Source organism: Alosa pseudoharengus, unplaced genomic scaffold, assembly GCF_046254945.1.
Source record: "Alosa pseudoharengus isolate Yale_2024_CS ecotype anadromous, Long Island Sound unplaced genomic scaffold, YU_APseudo_1.1 YU_APseudo_1.1_scf_16, whole genome shotgun sequence".
NCBI classification, from domain to species: Eukaryota; Metazoa; Chordata; class Actinopteri; order Clupeiformes; family Clupeidae; genus Alosa; species Alosa pseudoharengus.
The window spans coordinates 22,050,134-22,070,133 of NW_027468630.1; the positions used below are offsets into that span (position 1 = coordinate 22,050,134).

The 20,000-nt window shown below is 45.6% G+C and overlaps 1 protein-coding gene across 1 annotated transcript in view; it reads right to left on the reverse strand.

Moving 5' to 3' along the window:
• The window catches only part of LOC143125737 (AT-rich interactive domain-containing protein 3B), a 61,998-nt gene that overhangs the window by 26,254 nt on the left and 15,744 nt on the right, over nucleotides 1-20,000 (reverse strand). The window contains exons 3-4 of the mRNA XM_076287465.1: nucleotides 6,359-6,433; nucleotides 5,861-5,933 (exon numbers count right to left, since the gene is read on the reverse strand). Coding sequence (XP_076143580.1) covers nucleotides 5,861-5,933; nucleotides 6,359-6,433 — 148 coding nt within the window. The remainder of the gene's footprint in view (nucleotides 1-5,860; nucleotides 5,934-6,358; nucleotides 6,434-20,000) is intronic.

A 20,000-nucleotide genomic window follows, 5' to 3' on the forward strand; every position in this document is an offset into this window, starting at 1 on the left:
TGAATTATCACATTTATCACGCATCAAGTTAATTTTATTGAAGTGCAGTTGAAGTATAATTCACAAGATGAGGCTAAAAGTAACATGTTTCACAGAGGAAGACAGTCAAAAGTCTCCTCTCACACGACAGTGTGAAACAAAACAAAAAACAAACAAACAGATGTCCAGGTCTGTCTGAATAATGTCCTGATAATTTGTTCTTCATGTGAAATGGCCTTAAAGTGGGCTGCTTCTTTTTTTCAGTTCTCGCTTGCTGTGCCTGTCTGAATCTAGGACCCGTGCAATTGTTATATTTCCCTAAGCACTGAACTGAGCCCATTTTGTTAGGGAAGCCACGGCACTGACAAACGACTCCTGGCAGTTCCCATTTGGTGAAAATATATTGGAGGCAGATCATGGGCCTGGGCCATTTAAAGACTGGACAGACCACTAATGCCTGTCTTCAGAGGGGGTCCAAAAGAGACAGAACAACAGAAAGAGGAAAGGAAATAAAAAGAGCGAGAAAGAGAGAGGGAGGGAGGGAGGGAGGGAGAGAGAGAGAAAGGCAGAGGTAGAGACCGAGATGTACACAGACAATGAATCACATAAAAGAGGTAAAGAAACTCTGTTGGTCGCAAGAAAATCACTAGGGTTGACAACACAGAACAAACAAACAAAGAACAAACAAACAAACAAACAAACAAACAAACAAACAAACACAAACAGGTGACCCTAACCAAAAAAAGGTATACTTAAAAGTTAATTTTATCGAAGTGCAGTTGAAGTATAATTCACAAGTTTACTTTAGGTAGTACGTTTTTTAGCATACATGTACTTGTGGTACACTTTTGTGTAGTCAAAGATGTGTGCATGCATGGATTCATAAAAAACAACAACAATAACAAAAGTAAAGATAAAACTGTAAATATATATGTAGTGTTTCACACTTTTATAGACACTGTGGCTACCTTGGGTTGGCAAGTGTGCTTCCAAAATCTGTATCCTGAGCTTTATCTCAGACAATACAGTTACAACACAGTTTCAGGAATTCAACTTAAAGCACAGCTTGATCAGGACCAGCATATAGACCCCCAGTGCATTGTGTATGCTAAATAATGTACAGCACTTCAGCGTACGCTTTCTTTGAACCTCAGAGATGTTATAAAGATCACTCTCGTGACTCAGAAACAACTACATCATTACCTCTGCCGAGCAAAATCCCAAAGAAGGAAAATGTTACCGGCAATGCTGGAGGCACTGTCAGAGAGAATCTCAGGATGTCTGCAAACAATCCCTGGGCCTACCGTGCTGAAACATGCCGTTACAAATAATGAACAAGATCGAGATCGCTGGGTTAATAATGTCAGCCTTTTACATGCCTCGTGTGTTCATTAGCGGCGGGTTTCGCTGGCAAGGGCCAAGGACAAGGGGCTAGGCCGGCCATGGGGAGAAGGAGAGAGGCACTGGACGGCAAGGTGAGCCCGTCGCCCCAGAGGGGAGCAATCTGTGGAGTGACCATCTGAAATGGATTTTTCACAGCTCCATGTGCGCGCGGAGATGAAGCCAAATGTGCCTCACCCCCAGAGGAAAGGAGGGAGGGAGGGAGGGAGGGAGGCGGGAGAGTTGAAGGAGAAAAATCACACGCGAGAGAGAGAGAGAGAGAGAGAGAGAGAGAGAGAGAGAGAAAGAGAGAGAGAGAGAGGCAGAGAAGCAGAGAGGAAAGAGAGCAAAAGAGAGATATATTGAGTGTGTGTGTGTATGTATGACAGAGTAAGAGAGAGAGAGAGAAAACCCCCTACCCCGAGCCTTCCAACCCAAAACAAACACTTTCCCATCTGCCCTGGTCACTACAGGCCGATGGACAGACCAAGAGAGGATAGGGGGATGGCAACAGAGGAGTGAGGAATGGAACATTCCACTCTGTTCCAATACTGATATACTACATTTAAACATTCCACTCTGTTCCAGTACTGATATACTGCATTTAAACAGGTCATCAGTGGACATGAATGAGTTGGCTTCATTCATCTGCGAATAGTTGATACCACAAACAAAACGTCCAAGACAGTGAGCGGAAAAGTTGCCTAATAGATGAGCCTGAAGCCTGAGCCTGCCTAACAGCGAGTTGGTGGGCTGTGAGAGGGAGCTGGTTGAGGTTAGTTAGTGAGCTTGGGCCTCAAGGAACAGGAAGAGCTCAGACGCACAGCGGAGCACGGAGGCGACAGAGAACAACCACAGGTTATCTCATCTCGCATCAACCTAAAGCCTTTCTCTTATTGTTCTGGAGCAGTGGTGCTCAAAGTGGGGAATAGAGACTTGACAGTTGATGAACGTGATGAACAGGAGGAAATTTGTTTTTTTTTGTGCTTATCTTTAACAATGCCTTTCTTTTTTGACAATGGGAAATGTAACATGGAACCAAAATGCAAAAAAAAAAACACTTTAACATTACCAGGTTTTGCCAGGTTGATGGGTCAGGAGGGCTTGAAAATTCCCCACCACCAAAGTGGGGAGTGATGGAAAATGTTAGGTTTTGCCAGGTTGATGGGTCAGGAGGGCTTGAAAATTCCCCACCACCAAAGTGGGGAGTGATGGAAAATGTTTGAAAAGCACTGTTCTACAGAAGTGCAGAGAGAGGAGCTGAGATAGATAGATATACAGAGAGAAAGAGCGAGATGGTTAGAGAAAGAAAGAAAGAAAGAAAGAAAGAGGTGAAGCAGATGGGTGGATGTGGTGTGTGGAACTTTGGGAATGAGAACAGGAGAAATGGGACATGAAGAAAAAAATGAAACACTGAGAAAATGTTGACAAAGTGTGATCCCTCCCGAAAACACCCATAAAAGGACCTCCATCTAGTGTGTTTTTGACAGCTGGTGAAATTCCACAGTGATGAACACACACACACTCACACTCACACACACACACACACACACACACACACACACACACAGTGAGCTAACTACTTCTCCTTGCTGTGGAGCAGAGTGAGGTGGAAGAGGGATTCTCTTGTGAGCTTCCTTCCTGTGCTTCCTGTCTCTGTTTCTCAAGGACTCGCAGAGGATGGCATTCAACAGAGCTCAGTGGGACATCACTCCCAGCACAGGCTTACGCACGCGAGGATTCATACACATATACACACACACACACACACACAGCATAGAGGTAGACTGGGTCTTAGTCTATATCTATGGCTTATATTATCTACAAGCTCTAACCTGAAGCCAGTCTTATGCCTGAATTTATTTCAGGCTATTAGAAAAGGTCAAAGGAATTTAAGTCAGCAGGAAAGCAAAATGCAACTGAATGCATAACATCGGAGTGGAAGACAGTTAAACATGTACGCTCAAGCACACACATGCAGGCCCACACACCAGGACACGCATGCACGCACACACACACACACACACACACACACAGAGCAACTGAATGGGAAGGCAGCCAAGCAATTTGTTCTGTGTGATTAAGTTCCCTGCTTTGGACAGGGAGGTCAGCTAAGCGTTGCTCAGGAAGAGAGGGAGGGGAGAAGGAGGGGGGGGGGGGTCTACACACTTTCGGAGAGGCAGGGGCAGGCAGAGGATCAGGATCATAGTGTTTGTGAGTGTGTTCAGTGTGTGTGTGTGTGTGTGTATTGTGTTTGCCATAGATCAACAATCAACAAGAAACAAACCCACAAATATAAAGGCCCTGGAATTCCCCATGGGGGCATTACTGAAAAGAAAAGATAAACGGGAAAGGCCCTGCAAAAGCATGAGAGGGTGTGCTGGCCTCTGACCACATATCAGTCACCCCGGCCAGTCACTTTAAAGCTGAAGCAGAGCAGAAGAGATGGGCAGTAGACTGCTTGCTACAGGCGGTATGAGTTCTCAAACTCCCACGCACACACACAGACAAACAGAGTTTGCTAGAACAGTGTGTGTGTGTGTGTGTGTGTGTGTGTTTAACAAATGCCACCATCTGACCAAGCAAAGCTGAGGAAGGACAAAGGTCACGCCGCCAACTCTGCTGCAGCCAGACCCATGCTAACAGGGCCAACTCTGCTGCAGCCAGACCCATGCTAACAGGGCCAGCTGCAGCAGCCAGACCCATGCTAACAGGGCCAACTCTGCTGCAGCCAGACCCATGCTAACAGGGCCAACTCTGCTGCAGCCAGACCCATGCTAACGGGCTAACAGGCCAACAGGCTCTCTCTCTTGCTCCCCCTCCTTCCCTGACTCATCAGGGTTTCCACACTATTCCCTTGAGAGGCATGGAACGGTGCTAAGCTACCCCTCAATATGGTGCAGGTATGTGAACGTGTATCTGTGTGTGTGTTTACAATTGTATGAGTGATTTGGCCACTCAAAACATCTATGATAAACATATTACAAACACAAACATCATCCCAACAGGATAATAATTTCATGTTTCCCACAAGACAAGCTAGTATTCTCATGTAGCTCCTTGTGATCTCTCTGGAAGAAAACAGCCTCCCACACAGACAGAACACAAACATGCTTAAATCTACATCTGCCTGCGCACGCATCCACACACACATTGTGACATGAACACACATTTGTGTATGCATAAACAAAGGACTGCACAACGGCTATACCGCAGAAACACACGCCCAGGAAATGGCACTTGCGGCGCACACACACACACAAAGCTGATGATATGCCGGGGAGATCTCCAGAGGCATGTAATCCTGTTGTGCTTAGTGCTGCTTGAGGCTGTGACACGAGCCCATTCTAAATGGACAAAGGGCCCCCACGCGCAGGGGTCACACCAGACCTCGTCTCCATGGCGATTACCCGCCGCTTTGTGTCGCCACTAAACATCTCTGTCATCATTTCTCAATAACCAAATCCAGCAAACAAGGCGGGCGGGCGGGCGGGCGGACGGACACACACACACACACACACACACACACACACACACACACACACACACACACACACACACACACACACACACACACACACACACACACACACACACACACAGCCGGTGAGTAGATCCTATATACACCTAACTGCTGGACATATTATAAAAAGCCTGTGGAAGTGCCCATGTGGGCATAAGTCCTCATATCATTTGTGTGCTTATTGCATAGTTGCTCATATATGCATGTTTCAGAGTGTGAATTCATACTAAACATGTGTACTTCCTGTGTGTATTTCTTGTGGGTGTGTGTGTGTGTTTGTGTCATTGATAGGCAACTTTGGATTACACCCTGTTTATAAAGACAGGCTGCCAGCATCTCTTTTTCTCTGAGTTTAGTCACAGCCCTTTTGATGAGGCTAAAGACCTCTCCCTGTTTTTTTTTTTGTTTTTTTTATCAGGTGTCTCTGTTAAAGTTGCCCTGAAGACATTACATTTGTAACCCACAGCTGTTCACAAGTCCACCCTTGAATAGTAAAGTATAATAGAGTAAACTAGTAGAGTTTAATTTATACAACAGAATCACATTTAGCCAAATTTCTATGAAAGTGCATGAAGGTATCCTAAATGAGTTCGATGGAAATTCAGCTTGTGTGTGTGTGTGTGTGTGTGTGTGTGTGTGTGTGTGTGTACATAAGTGGTAATGACACTCAGCAGGTAGAAGAGTCCTCACAAGTATTTTAGAGAGGGAACACTGGAAGACTTCTTTCACCCAACCCCCAACATCACCCCTAGATCTCAAAAGCCCAACCCCCACCCCACCCCACATATACACACCCCAACGGACTTCTCCCTAACTCTGAATCATCAAAGTTGCTGAAGAAGAACTTCCACTTCCATTGCATTTGCTGACAAGAAATTCCGTTACTGTTACAACAAACTGTGGGCCATTATGCTTTGGCTCAAACTGGTCAGTCCAGTGGACAAGTAGAGCTCGGGAAGATGATCTTCAATGACTTACCTCTTTTCTGCATGAAGGAGAAGAGGTCGTCCAAAAACTCCTTTCTTTGAGGGTCACTGTCTAGCTCATACAGCTGATGGACAATGGATAGAGAAAGAGAGGAAGAGAGGAGAGAAAGAGAGAGAGAAGGAGGGATGAAGAGGAGCGAGAGAGAGGAAGAGGAGACAGAGGAAAGAAGAGAGAGAGGGACAGAGGAGAGAGAGAGAGTGAGATTTAATAAGTGCACCTCCATCTAAATGACTGTTTTGGCAACACTGGTGCTCATAAACATGGCAGTTATGTTAATCCGGCTGCACTGCGTGAGAAGCCGCTTTTAATATGGTTTATGATCTGACTCACATGTCCTGTTTTTTCCCAATACAAGCATGGGGGCAATTGGATCACAAGCAGTATATTATGTATACACTGGTCACATATGTGTATGCAGTGAGTGTGAGTGTGAGTATGAGAGAGAGAGGGAGTGTGTGTGTAGCTTGCAGATGTTCTGTGGATTCTCACCTTAGTGAAGTCTCGGGAGGCCTCCCCTCTTCCCTTTGGGCTGTCTGTGTCGTCCACCCAGGCTGCATTTCCATTCTGCAGAGACAGAAAGACAGAGTGATCAGGATGGATGGCTATATGTATACACACAGGCACAATGTTCCCAGGAAACACTAAATAAAGTTGTGTTCATGACACCAGCCTTCCTCCCTGCAACACACACACACACACACACACACACACACACTTTCCCTCTTTGCCCCTGGTCTGGCCTCTCTCCAGCTAACATGGGCCATGTGTGTGAGGAAGCTGACCCCATTCCTCCACTGTCCTCTCCTCCCTCAAACCCCCCTCTCCAATACTTCTCTCATTCTTTTGCCCAAGATCTCTCCCTGGCCCCCCGCCTGCCCCTCTCTACAACTCCTTCTTATTCCATCCCTGTTCCTTCAATCACGCCATTCCATCTTTCCCTTTTCCATTACTTCTACATACATAACCCCCTAACCTTTTACTGTTGCCCCCTAGGAGGGAAAAGGGTGGGGTGGGAGGTAGGGGGCAATTGACCCCCCCCCCCGCTCCCTCCATGCACACACACACACACACAAACACACACACACACACACACACACACAAAGCACTCCAGCACACAGCCAAGTTCACGGTGAAGGGGGCAAAGAGAGCGAGAGATAGTGGGGGCAGGTCAGGGGATCAGCGTGTGAGGGTAAAGGGAACAGGCGGGGTAGGGCCAACTATTCATTACAGCAGCACAATGCATGAGCACACATGACGCACAGAAGACAGAGGGGGAGCCCTGCCAAACAAAGACACACAATAACAAAACCGGTCAAAGAGGAGAAGCAGGAGAAAGACAGAGTAGAAAGACCAGAAAATGAAAATGAGAGCGGGACGGGGGGGGGGGGTTAGTATGGAGATATCAATGCAAGTCTCTCTCTCTCTCCTTGTGTGTGTGTGTGTGTGTGTGTCAGGGGCCCGGCGAGTGGCCTCCTCAGGAAGACGGAGGGGTACTGAGGGGTATATGGGGGCTAGTGGTGTATGGTATGTGCCGAGCAGGAATTTCAGCCCCCAACACCAAACCTATAAAAGACCAGCGAAAACCTCTTTCTCTCTCTCTCTCTCTCTCTTCTCTCCTGCTCTCTCCTGTTCTCTCTCTCTCTCTCTCTTTCAGTATGTGCGTAACTATGCACTTTTGTATGAGTGTATATGTGTGTGTGTGTGTGTGTGTATGCATGCATGTATATGTGCAAGTATAGATGAGTCTGTGTGTGTGTGTGTGTGTGTGTGTGTGTGTGTGTGTGTGTGTGTGTGTGTGTGTAGTGACCAGGTGATCAGGTTTCACCTTTGGGGGCCTGCGGTCAGCTCGTCCCTCAGCCCTCCACTCACACTGAGCCTCAGGAGACAAAGGTCACCAATACTTTTAACACCTCAGAGGACGCTGGCTACCGGTTAGCCCCCTGACACTCACAGGGGCTCACACACACACACACACACACACACACACACACACACACACACACACAAGGCACGGAGAGGACTCACTACGTTCTCCCAAGGCCAGGCAAGATTGCTATTCCAAAAAAACTGCATTTCTGAGCAAAATGTATTTAAGTACTACCAACAAAAAATTGCAAAGATGAGTGCAATCCAAGGAAACACTGTGCAGATGTAATACATTTATTATTTCATTTAACTATACAAATGTCATCATTAGAAGGTCTCTGTCCACTGTAATGAAGGACTCTGACCATTCAAAACAGATAGATTTTGGTTAAAGATCAGATGCACATAGGAGTGTATTTTGTCCTTTGAACACAGCATTTATTAGCCATCGTCTGACACAATTAAGGGCATATGGAGCTCTATGGATGACCCTTGGCCAATGCCCAGTTAATGTTTAACTCTTATGGATGATCATTTCAAAACATTACAACTACGCCATATACCCATCACCTGCCTCTTCTATCTAGTAATAAAACATCTATCTAAAACTATCTAGAAACTATTCAACTCCATATCATTATAAGGGCACTGCTATTTTACACATTTGATCCAGAAAGCACATCAGACATAATTAGCCTGCTTTAAAAAAAAAAAAGCTAAATTTCTTAGCAATTCCACCCCATTTAGTTTATAAATAAATAAATAAATAAATAAATACACACATAAATAAATAAATATTACTTTTTTTAAAGCTAAATGGGGTGGAATTGCTAAAACATTTAGCTAATCTCTTATTGGGGCTATGACTGCTCATTAACAGTGCTGAGCTAATCTCCTAGCAGCATATTGCACAAGGGCAGTGGGCCCACCATCCCCCTCCAGCATCACAAAGGACACAATTGACCACACAAATGACCGAGTTAAATGATTATAAAACTAATAATTGTACTCCAACGTGGAGTAGTTGAACTTTAAACTTTCTAACAAATGTGGAATTTGAGATCATTGAGGGCACCTATAGGTAAAATAAGCCTTAGTTAATTCTTAATCAGCGATTGAGTCATTCGTATGAGTAACCAACACATTACTTATTCAGAACAAGCCAGCACCTGTGTGTGAGGGTAGGAGGATATTCAGCTGGGAATTTTCCATCTAGTAACACACACACACACACACACACACACACACACACACACGATACATAGGATACACAGGGAAGATACTTTTGCAAATACACTCACACTGAATCAACACTGAACGTAAATCACTCAACACTGCATGTGTGTGTTGGTGCTGTGTCCACGCATGTAATTGGGCATGTTTGCGGAAACATGAGATTCAGGCACGCACGCAAGGCACGTATGTGGTGCCTAACCATAACAAATGTGTAAGTGTGAGAATGTCTGTTTGTCTTAGTGTTTACAATATGTGTTTGTGCATACCAGCATGTGCACATATGTTATAGCCAACACATTTCCAGTGTTAAGCATCTTGTAATGTGACATATTCAACAACCCGCAATTTATTGTCTGCGACGTTACACGGGCTCCATGACCAAAAAGTCTAGCATGTCAGAATTTTTGGGGAATCTCCTACGACTCCCGTGTTGACAGACACTATGACGACACGCGATGAGAAGGCTACGATAGATAGGCTACATGATCTTGTATTGTGGCCGATCAAGACGCAGGCAAGAATTTGGGGTTCTCTGATCGCCTAGTCTGACATGGTCAATCCTAAAAGACCATCGTGGAAGAAAAAAAAAAAGTGTAGTCTGCATAGGGTATTACTCTTACACACACAAACACACACACAGCTCTGTCGGTCTCCAGAATGCTGAAGTGACTGAGGGGATACTGGCCTCCACACAGGCAGCCCTCTCCTATCGAACATCATTAAGCATGCACACAACCAACAGATGTCAACACACAGCCTACACAAAGACTGGGAAACCGTTAAGACTTTGGGGCACAGCTTTGTTGTTATTTAGTGTGCATATGCATATCTGTGTTATGTGATAACTTGAAAAACTATAAGAGATGTCCTGACACAACTTTAATTGAAAAACAGAACTGATATAAGGATGACATAAGTTTTTTTTTGGTTTTATTAATGAAATCAATTAACTTTTTATAATGCTTGAACTGACCACCTTCTGCAAAAGCAGATCAATGACAAACTATACCATCATACTATACCATGCAATACCATCGTAGTGTGTGCAGTGACACCGAACACTTTTGAACATTTACTTTATGTCTGAAATGACACATTGACGTCAATCTGATTCCTCTTCATGGTTAATTCAATAGGAAGGGGGAATGTTCTCCTCAACAGCTACATCAGCGTTCACTGGAGCTTGGATTGAGGGTGCATTTTGTAACCCCATGATAACTGGATGGACAGACAAACAGACCGACAGACAGACAGACAACACAGACAGCTCCAACAAATATAGCCAGCAGCTCTGAAGGGGACACGCCGTTCTAGAACAGAGCTGACTTAATGTGCATGACATCAGCAAGGGAGCAAAGGTTTAACAGATTTAACATTCCAATTCACAGATCCAAGAGAATACAAACCTACACCCTTCCCAACACCCCACTCCCCCCTCTCCCTCACACACACACACCTGACATGGGATCTTTTCTGCAGCTCCCAGGCATACATCAGTCATGTCTTAATGAATGCTTATTTTGGTCACACACAAACACACACACACACTCACACTCTCAAGGAGGAAAACCTTTTTGTTCATTTGTTCTCTCTCATTGCCACCAGACATGTTGGTTCCTGTGCTGGAACCCTGGTCAGTTGAGGAATGTTAAAACTATGTTGTTTGTCTCTTGACTGGATCACACTCCCCCACCCCAATGAGCCTTTTTATCCTTAATCTCCACCATTCCCAACCAACAATGCTAAAACCCATCATCTGTCAGACCCATACGTACACAAGATAGCAGCTAGGACTGCCATTCACTCAGTTGCTTCAATTCACCCATTTAGCCATCCTTGTGGAAATTAGCACTCACTCAGTCCCCATAAATCTCACAAGCTGCATCTTGTAATCACTCAAGCCGCTCTCTGTTCTGTTCTTCTCTCCCTGCTTCCATGTCCTCACACTTTTGTCTATCTCTTTTCATCCTTCCACTTCACTCCATCCATCTCTTCCTCTCTCCCTCAAAGTTAGGCTAATGCTGTTAGCAGGGTGTACTGGCCAAGCTGTGGGAGTGATAATCACATTACATGCTGTGTGTTTGTGTATGTGTGGCCACCTGGCTTAAGGCCAGCTAAGTACCATAAGCTGTGTGTGTGTGTGTGTGTGTGTGTGTGTGTGTGTGTGTGTGTGTGTGTGTGTGTGTGTGTGTGTGTGTGTGTGTGTGTGTATCTGTATGTGTGTGTGTGATTGAGCATAAAGTAAACAAGTAGCTGATTCTCTGCAACAGCTACATGGGAGCCACTAAAGATCAGGAGAACACATTCAACAGAGTAGAACAGAGTAGAACCCGACTACAGAACAAAGTTGACTATCAGAGCAGAACCAAGAACTACAGCCCCAACAACAAAACATCCAATCAGAGTAGAACCCAACACTGCTATCCCAACAGCAGAAAACAGGAACTGAGCCCAGCCAATTAATAGTCACACTGCAGAGAAGCAGTGTCAAATTGAAACCATTTCAAAACATGTTTTAATCAGATGTCCATTTTCTCCCCAACCACGAGACACTGAATCACCTAAAAACGTGACAGACTTATGTGACAAAACACCAAAGAAACAACAATGCCTTGTGTGGCTGCAAATGAAAATGAAATATCTAATCAAGATCAGGTTTTACCACAGAGTCTATAATAACGGTCATTGTGATATATATACATATACATACACACACACACACACACACACACTGAAAAACCTCTTATTGAGCTCTAGTAATTGTGGCTGATGCCAACTACCCTCTTTAATCCATCCAACACAGCAACCACCACACCCAACATAAACACAAACTCTTATAACTAGAATAGTCTTTCATGATGGCTGTATGATGACCACTTCCTTTATTATAGTGCCTCTGCTCTCTGGGGATCTAAACCACAATCTCTTGGCGTGGCTCCTGCTCATGCTACACAAGTAAGCTCCCATCAATGTATATCGCAAGCACATGAAGAGACATGACTGGGGCTTTGAAGACGTAGCAAAACAGCTCTAAATCAACAGAAGGAGCGGTGTGATTCTGGGGTGAGCGGAGAGGGCCATTCTGCACATTCTTCAGCTGTCTGATGCACCCCGTCTAAGCCTGAGTCATGGGGAGGAGCACCGTAATGCCTCTCAGCAGTGTGCAGAGGTGCTCGCAGACATGATTCACAATGTCCCTTTCACTCACTGTCTCACACAAATATATACACACAGAGGCCCTCCTAATACACACACACACAAATACACAAACACACTCACAAAAACCCAAAACCAGCTGCTACACACATGGACAGACACATATACAAACACACATTATACATCCACAGCCTTGCTGATATATACATGGACACACACACACACCATTGTAGTGTGTATATATGTGTGTGTGTGTGTGTGTGTGTGTGTGTATGTTTTCAGGCAGGCTTGCAGAGGGCCCCCTGAGAGGGAGGGGTTAAACTGTAGGGGCCTAACAGAGCGGCAAGAGAGGAAAGGGGGAGGGGAGGACCAAACTGATTTCCCAGGACGTCGACAGAGAGCCTCCAATTTGATAAGTATCTGCTAGATCGACTGTGGCAGGAGCTGCCTAAAACCAGAGCAACAACAAACACAAGGACCAAATGCAAATATTGATGCAAATATTGATGGCCGTGTTAGTGTCTAGCGATCAGACTCTGTGTAACACAAACATGTTATGGACACGTGAGGTTACAATGACCACTCGTAGTCGGCACAAGAACTGAAAGTGAGGAAAAGAACAGATACTATGGACAGATAGAACATTGTGAGGGATCCTTCATCTCATATCAGAGCTTATAAAGCTCAAGAGAACATCATAAAAACTATAAAAGTTGAAGACAAGTCTCAAAAACAAACAAATTGAGTAAAACTTTGACCGGCGGGTCACAATCAGCCGACGCCCCTTCCCCATCAGCTCTGGGTCTGACCCCCTCGAGCTGAGAGCAGGTGTCACTGCTGGAGAGTGACCGGCCGCTGCTTTTCAATAGCTACAGTACGTACGAGATGAGGTGACCCCTGCGGCATAATACTGTGCTAAAGTTAACCGCACGCTGTCAGGAGAACTAGGTCACAGACTGGCGCACCAGCCGAGGGTTGAGGAAGCAGACGAGTTGGAAAGGCAGACAGTGGACAGGGGGAGCGGTTCACTTTCACAGCGTATGACACAATGTGCTGGTTTATCAACAGGCCAGGCTTGCTGGAGCTAGGGAGATGTGGGGAGGGGGTGGGGGTGGGGCAAGAGAAGATGGCCAGGGGGTGTCAGACAGGAGAATGATGACAGCTGATCTGGACGATAAACGGAAGCTTCTCCCTTTGTATTTCCATGTCTCTCTCTCTCACACACACACACACAAACACACACACTAAATGTATATGCACATACACACAAAGAACATACAGAGATGGATAGAGTGACAGAGGGAAAGAAAAGAGACACACAGATACAGACACAGCTGTCATTCACACGCAAACACACACACACACACACACAAACACAAACGCACACACACAGACACACACACACACACACACACACACAGTTCCTGGAGTCTCCTGAACAGTTCCATTTCCTGCTACCGTCCCTGGGCGGGCAAGCTGGCCATCGAGCGGAGACCGGATCAATGCGCTCTGGATGTGCAAACAAGGGGAACTCCCAACCCCCTCTGGACAGCCAATCAGAACGCCAGTCAATACTCATCATCCTATAGCAACAGCATCCTATAACACTCATCATGCCTATAGCAACGGCATGCATGGACAAGGGATTAAAACCCATTCCTGCCTCTGATATCCGGCCGCAGCATCAGCGCCAAGCTTTTTGTTTTGACCAAAGCCCATTTTTGTTTTGAGCAAAAACTGACAAAAATCACTGCATAACAAAAACAACCCAAACCCATAGTAATCCCATATGATTTTAATATCAACAATTTTCCTGTGAATCAAAACATGCATGAGTAAATGTACTCTTGTCTTTCATACTCATCCATCCCCTTATATCCTCCACTAGGCATCCACAAAACGAAGTTGTCATGGAAACCAATGGTGAGCTACAACGACCTGTGAACCAGCTCACCTATACAGCACGAGGCTATGAGTGTGACCTCACAGTGACCCCTACCACACACAATGAGCATGAGAAAGAGAGAGAGAGAGAGGGCGTAAAGAAAGAGGCAGTGAGAAATCAAAAAAGAGAGGCTGAATAGGCGAGAGACAGAAAAAAAGAGGAAGTGGAGGACAGAAAGAGAGACCCAGAGTTCCAACCTTCCCCCGCACCTTTGCAATCATCCCATTCAAATTGCTGGTTGCCAAGACATAAGAGCCAAGAGCAGTGAGGTATTGTATGAGACAGACACAGACAGAGACACACACACACACACACACACACACACACACACACACACACACACACACACACTGGGAGTGGTAATTTAATCAGTAGTGAGGGGTTTTCTTGGAGGCCAAGCGTGCCGCAAGTGCCCGCTCCGCCCTCTGCTCCGGTGCACGGTGGGAGAGCTGGACGTTAGCCAACAGCCGAGCCGACAGCCAGCACTCTGCTACGCACTGACCCATTATCCCGCTTCACAGAGGAGCCCGCTGGGCCAGCACACTCATACACATACTCACTCTCACAGACAGACACAACCACACATACATGCTCTCTCGCTTGCGCTCTCTCTCTCTCTCTCTCTCACACACACACACACACCTACCTAGGCCAGACTAGGTGCGCTATGTTTCACCTCTTCCTGCACTGTGTCCCAGTCAGGTCCTCTTATGACCAGACCAAACACCAGTCCATATCAGGAGGGGAACAAGCTCACTGGCTCACTCACAACTCCAGTCCTACTGATAGTGTCGGAGACAGAGCAGTCTCAGAAACTAGGAAACTCCAAGATAATAACAGCTTAGCCAGCCACAATCAGTGCCAAAAATACCCCATATTCCTACAAGGACAAAATCTCTGGGGTGAGAAAAGAGAACTGCTGAACAAAAAGTCCTTAAGTCCAAAAACAAAGAACAAAACTACACATATAGAGTCCACTCATATACAGTGTATAAACAGACAGGGAAAAAGCCCTTTTCATGACGCGTGGGGTATGCAAGTGAGAACTAAAGCCACAAGTCGTCGACATTTACAGTAAGTGGTGTGACTGCCACAATGGCCCCAGCAGCAGCTGTGTTTGGGACTTTGGCTGCCACTGGGGGTGGATGGTGCTCTCTCAGCAGGGAAAGGGCCTGCCACTGCGATATTTAATCCCAATCAAATAATTGGGCTTGATCCCTCAGCGGGGGGGAGTTGTGCAAGAGTTTTAAGTGGCACAGAGCCACAAGGGAGGTGGCGGGAAGTGTGTGTGTGTGTGTTTTGGGGGGGGGGGGGTCAGCACTGATCTGATCATTTCTCTTTATCCGATAACTGCTGTAAGGGATCTTATAGTTGAGCTGACTGTAGGCTACTGTACGTGTGTGTGTGTGTGTGTGTAGACGGACAAAGTCCTGCTAGCTCATGGATAAAAGAACATTTCTCTCTCTGTGTATGCGTGTATGTGTATGCATGTATGAACGAAAGTTCAGACTTGGATCTGACTTAAAACCCCACCTCCCCACCCACCCCACCCCCCTCCCCATCTCTCTCCCTTCTTACTCCACCCTAACCACTAAGTCCCTGATGAGGCGTCTATCAGTAAGGGGCTTGAGCCGGGCTGGAGGTGTCTGTGGGAGATGCAGGGATGTCCTGGAGGTGGGGTGGGGTAGGGTGAGGGGTGAGGGGGAGGGATGGGGTGGGTTTTCTGACCTCCTATCCAGTCACGTCAGGGCATGATGTGTGTGAGGGGGCAGGGGATTTAGTGTGTGGGGGTTGCAGACAGACAGGTGTGGTCATAAGTGTGTGTGTGTGTGGGGGGGGGGGGGGGGTGGGGGGAGTAATACCATGGTGATTGGAGGAGAAAAAAACAAACAAGTTTCTACCTGCCCCTAGCCGGTCCACACTCAGCTCATCAGCTCCAACGACAGACGAGATAGAGGAAGAGAAAGAGGAATAGAAAGAGATACATATAGATACTTACTAGGAAAGGGGCAGAATGTGCAATACCAGCAGAAAGAGAAGATACGTATAGATACTTACACAACAGTAACATTACATTATTACATTACATTACATTTGGACATAAAGAGGAGTGACCACTCAGTGACATGTCTAGAAATGCATACATGCATGCAAACGGACAATAACTGCACATAACTGAACATATATCTGTCTATACGGTTCATACTGAATATCCATATTTATTCTGTTTTTCTTACAATATATTACTGTTAATACACTGCATATATCTATATTATTTTTACTACTCTTATAATGTTACTGCTATTACACTGCATACATCTGTACGTTGTTCATAAATTGTTCATACTGCATAATACATTCTGCTCTTATAAGGTTACTGCTATTACACTTCACATATTCATAGTTATTTTATATTACAGTAACCATTCCACCTTATTAACTGTATACTATTGTCTACATTGCACTATATCTTATACTGTTTATGGACCACCTGCCTATACTGTGTATATCACATTGCACTATTCTGCTTTTTTGCATTTCTGGTTAGAGGCAAACTGCATTTTGTTGTTTCTGTACTTTTACTCTGCACAATGCCAATAAAGTTGAATCTAATCTAATCTAATACATCAATTCACACACTGCAACAACCAAGAGCAGTACTCACTCACGTACAGACACACGCACGCAAACACACACACACACGTATATGAATGCATACCTACAGAACAATTTACAATGCTTTTAATGCTTACATATGTGTTTTGTTTTTGTGTATATATATTTTTTTTTTCTATTGTTCCCATGGATGTTTTAATAATACAGCATATGATTTGTTGTGCCAATAAAGCACATCTGAATTTGAATTGAGAACACAGAAAGAACGAGCCCCAGGCCAGACCACAGCACTCATCATTTATTGGTCCAATAAGAGTCATGGAGGACACACAGACACACACAGACACACAGGTCAGGGTGGTAGAAATAAACAAACAAACACAAAACACAAGCATGCAAACAAACTGACAGACAAAAGTCTGGCAAAGAAACTCAGCAAAGCCTCATTCCCATTGGGGGTAAATTTAGGAAGTGGGAAAATTACAGGCTACGCCCTCTCACTTGGCCCTCTCAGCAGTCATGTCTCCATTTCAAAAGGGGACCCTTAACAGAATTTACCAGACTTCGGGGTTCACGACTAAAAAGAGGTTGGGTAGGTACTCTTTTGGCCCTGAAAAAGCCTTGAAAAAAGCCCTTAAGGGTGGGTTCTACGAAGGAAGACATGCCCAATTTGTTGGTTATAGTGGCCCTCAAGACACCTAGACAGACACACACACACACACACAAAAGGATGGAGTGTAGACACCCAAACAAGCTCAACAGGACATCTGCTGTGTTGACACGCGATGGCAGGCAAAAAGCAGGTGAGCAACATGCCCGTTGGAGGTTCTGCTCTGGAGTTTCTGCTTCAGGGGAAGTGAGGGGGAAGAGGCACACACCGTTTGGGTGGAGGCGAACAGTGGAACAGTTAACACACCGTTTGGGCAGAGGCGAACAGTGGAACAGTTCACACACCATTTTGGGTAGAGAAGAATAGCGGAACAGTTCACAAACCGTTTGGGTAGAGAAGAACAGCAGTTCGAAGCTGCTCTCGCAAGACACACAGCATGACTGACCGACTCTCCTGTGCAGTGACTAGCCTGACTATCTAAAACGTGTATGCTTGCCAGGGGTTACGCTCTTTGATCTAAACATCTTTTCTTAGACTTTTTATCATCAACATGTAACACAACCATCTCTACAAATGTACAGATTCTCTGCACTGGCGGAGAATACATAACGACCCATAAATAAACAACTCACAGGATACGCGGTCCTATCTTTAGAGTGTTAATCTGGGGCAGTGTGTGTGATTAAACACTGTGTGTGTGTTGCTGTTCTGTGGACAGAGGGGTGGCTGAAACCATGCTGAGACCGTGGGCCACTGCAAACTGGCCCGCACGACAATCGGCCACTCTGATTGGTCGAACAGGCAGCTGCCGTTTGTTCGGTAGGAGCCCCCTCTATTCTACAACTATACCACATTCCACAGGGGTGATCAGCCTTCACCAGTCACACACACACACACACACACACACACACACACACACACACACACACACACACACACACACACACACACCTTCCCATGCTTGCACAACTGCAGTTTGAGTGCAACAGGAACTGCAATTCTCACACACACACACACACACACACACACACACACATATATATATATATGCACAGACACACATGCACTCACAGTTGCAGAAATACCCATATGCAGCAAACACACACACATACATTCCAAAAAACAAAAGATGGGTGTCACTTAGATCAGTTTCTGTCACACTGCAAAAAGGATTTACAATGTGTATCTTTGTTAAATAAAACCTTTATACGATCCCTCTGACCCACACACACACACACACACACACACACACACCCTATGTATGGCAACCATTATCTCTCGATTGAGAACAGAACGTTATCATCCAGTGCTGAGGTCGAAGTCCCCTTTAGATTTAACCTACATAGGTAACATGTGTGCAAATCTCAACCTATAAAAGACCTTGCTGATAACGACTTTGCATACGTGGCTCCGGATCATACCCCCCTACCCCCCCACGCCACACCACCCCTCCCCCTTTCTGATATCCTATCCCCTGTCCAAATTAGAGGCAGCAGCTCCGAGTGCAACCTGACCCACCTCAGGAGGAGATAGCGAGAACAGGAGGCAGCAGAATCTCCTTGCAAACTCCCCACACAACCCCACTCACTCTCTATCACATCACTTGAGGGGCTTCATATCTTCTGGCCTAATAAGAATGAATACATAAGTCCATAAATAAATAAACAAACCTGAAAGGCTGTTCTCGGCCACTACAATGCATTCCGACGCACAAACAAATAAGGGTCATCTTTTCTTTGACACCATTGTGTGGACGCCGAGTACTGGATGCAGCGGCTAACTAGCCTGAGCATTAGCCGGTCAAAAGAGCTATTAACCCACCTTCTTTTCCCTCTCTTTCCCCTTCTCTTTCCTTTTCTCTTTCACTCACTCTTCTGCCTGTACGTAAAATGCAGGGCTAAAAATAGCGTGCATATCTGGCATCTCAGAGCACTGGCCCCAGGGAAGCAGCAGCGCTGGTGATGGAGGTGGTGCTGCTATTGGTCACTGCTCTGATAGGCCTCTGGACACCCTCTGTCTTTGTGAGGCCAGAGAGAGAGAGAGAGAGAGAGAGAGAGAGAGAGAGAGAGAGAGAGAGAGAGAGAGAGAGAGAGAGAGAGAGAGAGAGAGAGAGAGAGAGAGAGAGAGAGAGAGAGAGAGAAAGAAAGAAAGAAAGAAAGAAAGAAAGAAAGAAAGAAAGAAAGAAAGAAAGAAAGAAAGAAAGAAAGAGAGAGAAAGAGAGAGAGAAAGAGAGAGAGAAAGAGAGAGAAAGAAAGAAAGAAAGAAAGAAAGAAAGAAAGAAAGAAAGAAGAGAGAAAGAGAGAGAAAGAAAGAAAGAAAGAAAGAAAGAAAGAAAGAGAGAGAGAGAAAGAGAGAGAGAGAGGCATTCACCCAACCGCTCTCATAACAAAGACCCACGCTGCCATCAGGCCACTTTTGTCTATGTGTCTGTGTACGTGTGTGTGTGTGTGTCTGTGTCTGTGTGTGTCAGTGAAGTGTGTCTGTCTGTGTGTGGCTCTCACAATGCCACAAAAGAGGACGGGTGGTGGGGAAACAAAGTGAGAGAGGAGTGAACGATAAAAGGCGTTATTCTGTTCGGGGAGGGGTGAGGAAGTGGGTATGGAGCGCAGAGCCAGAAGGCAAAGCACCCCTTGTGTGGAGAGGATCCTTCCCATGATCCCTCAGGGCTCTTAAAACTCCAGGGAAGAGGACACGAAGCAGGA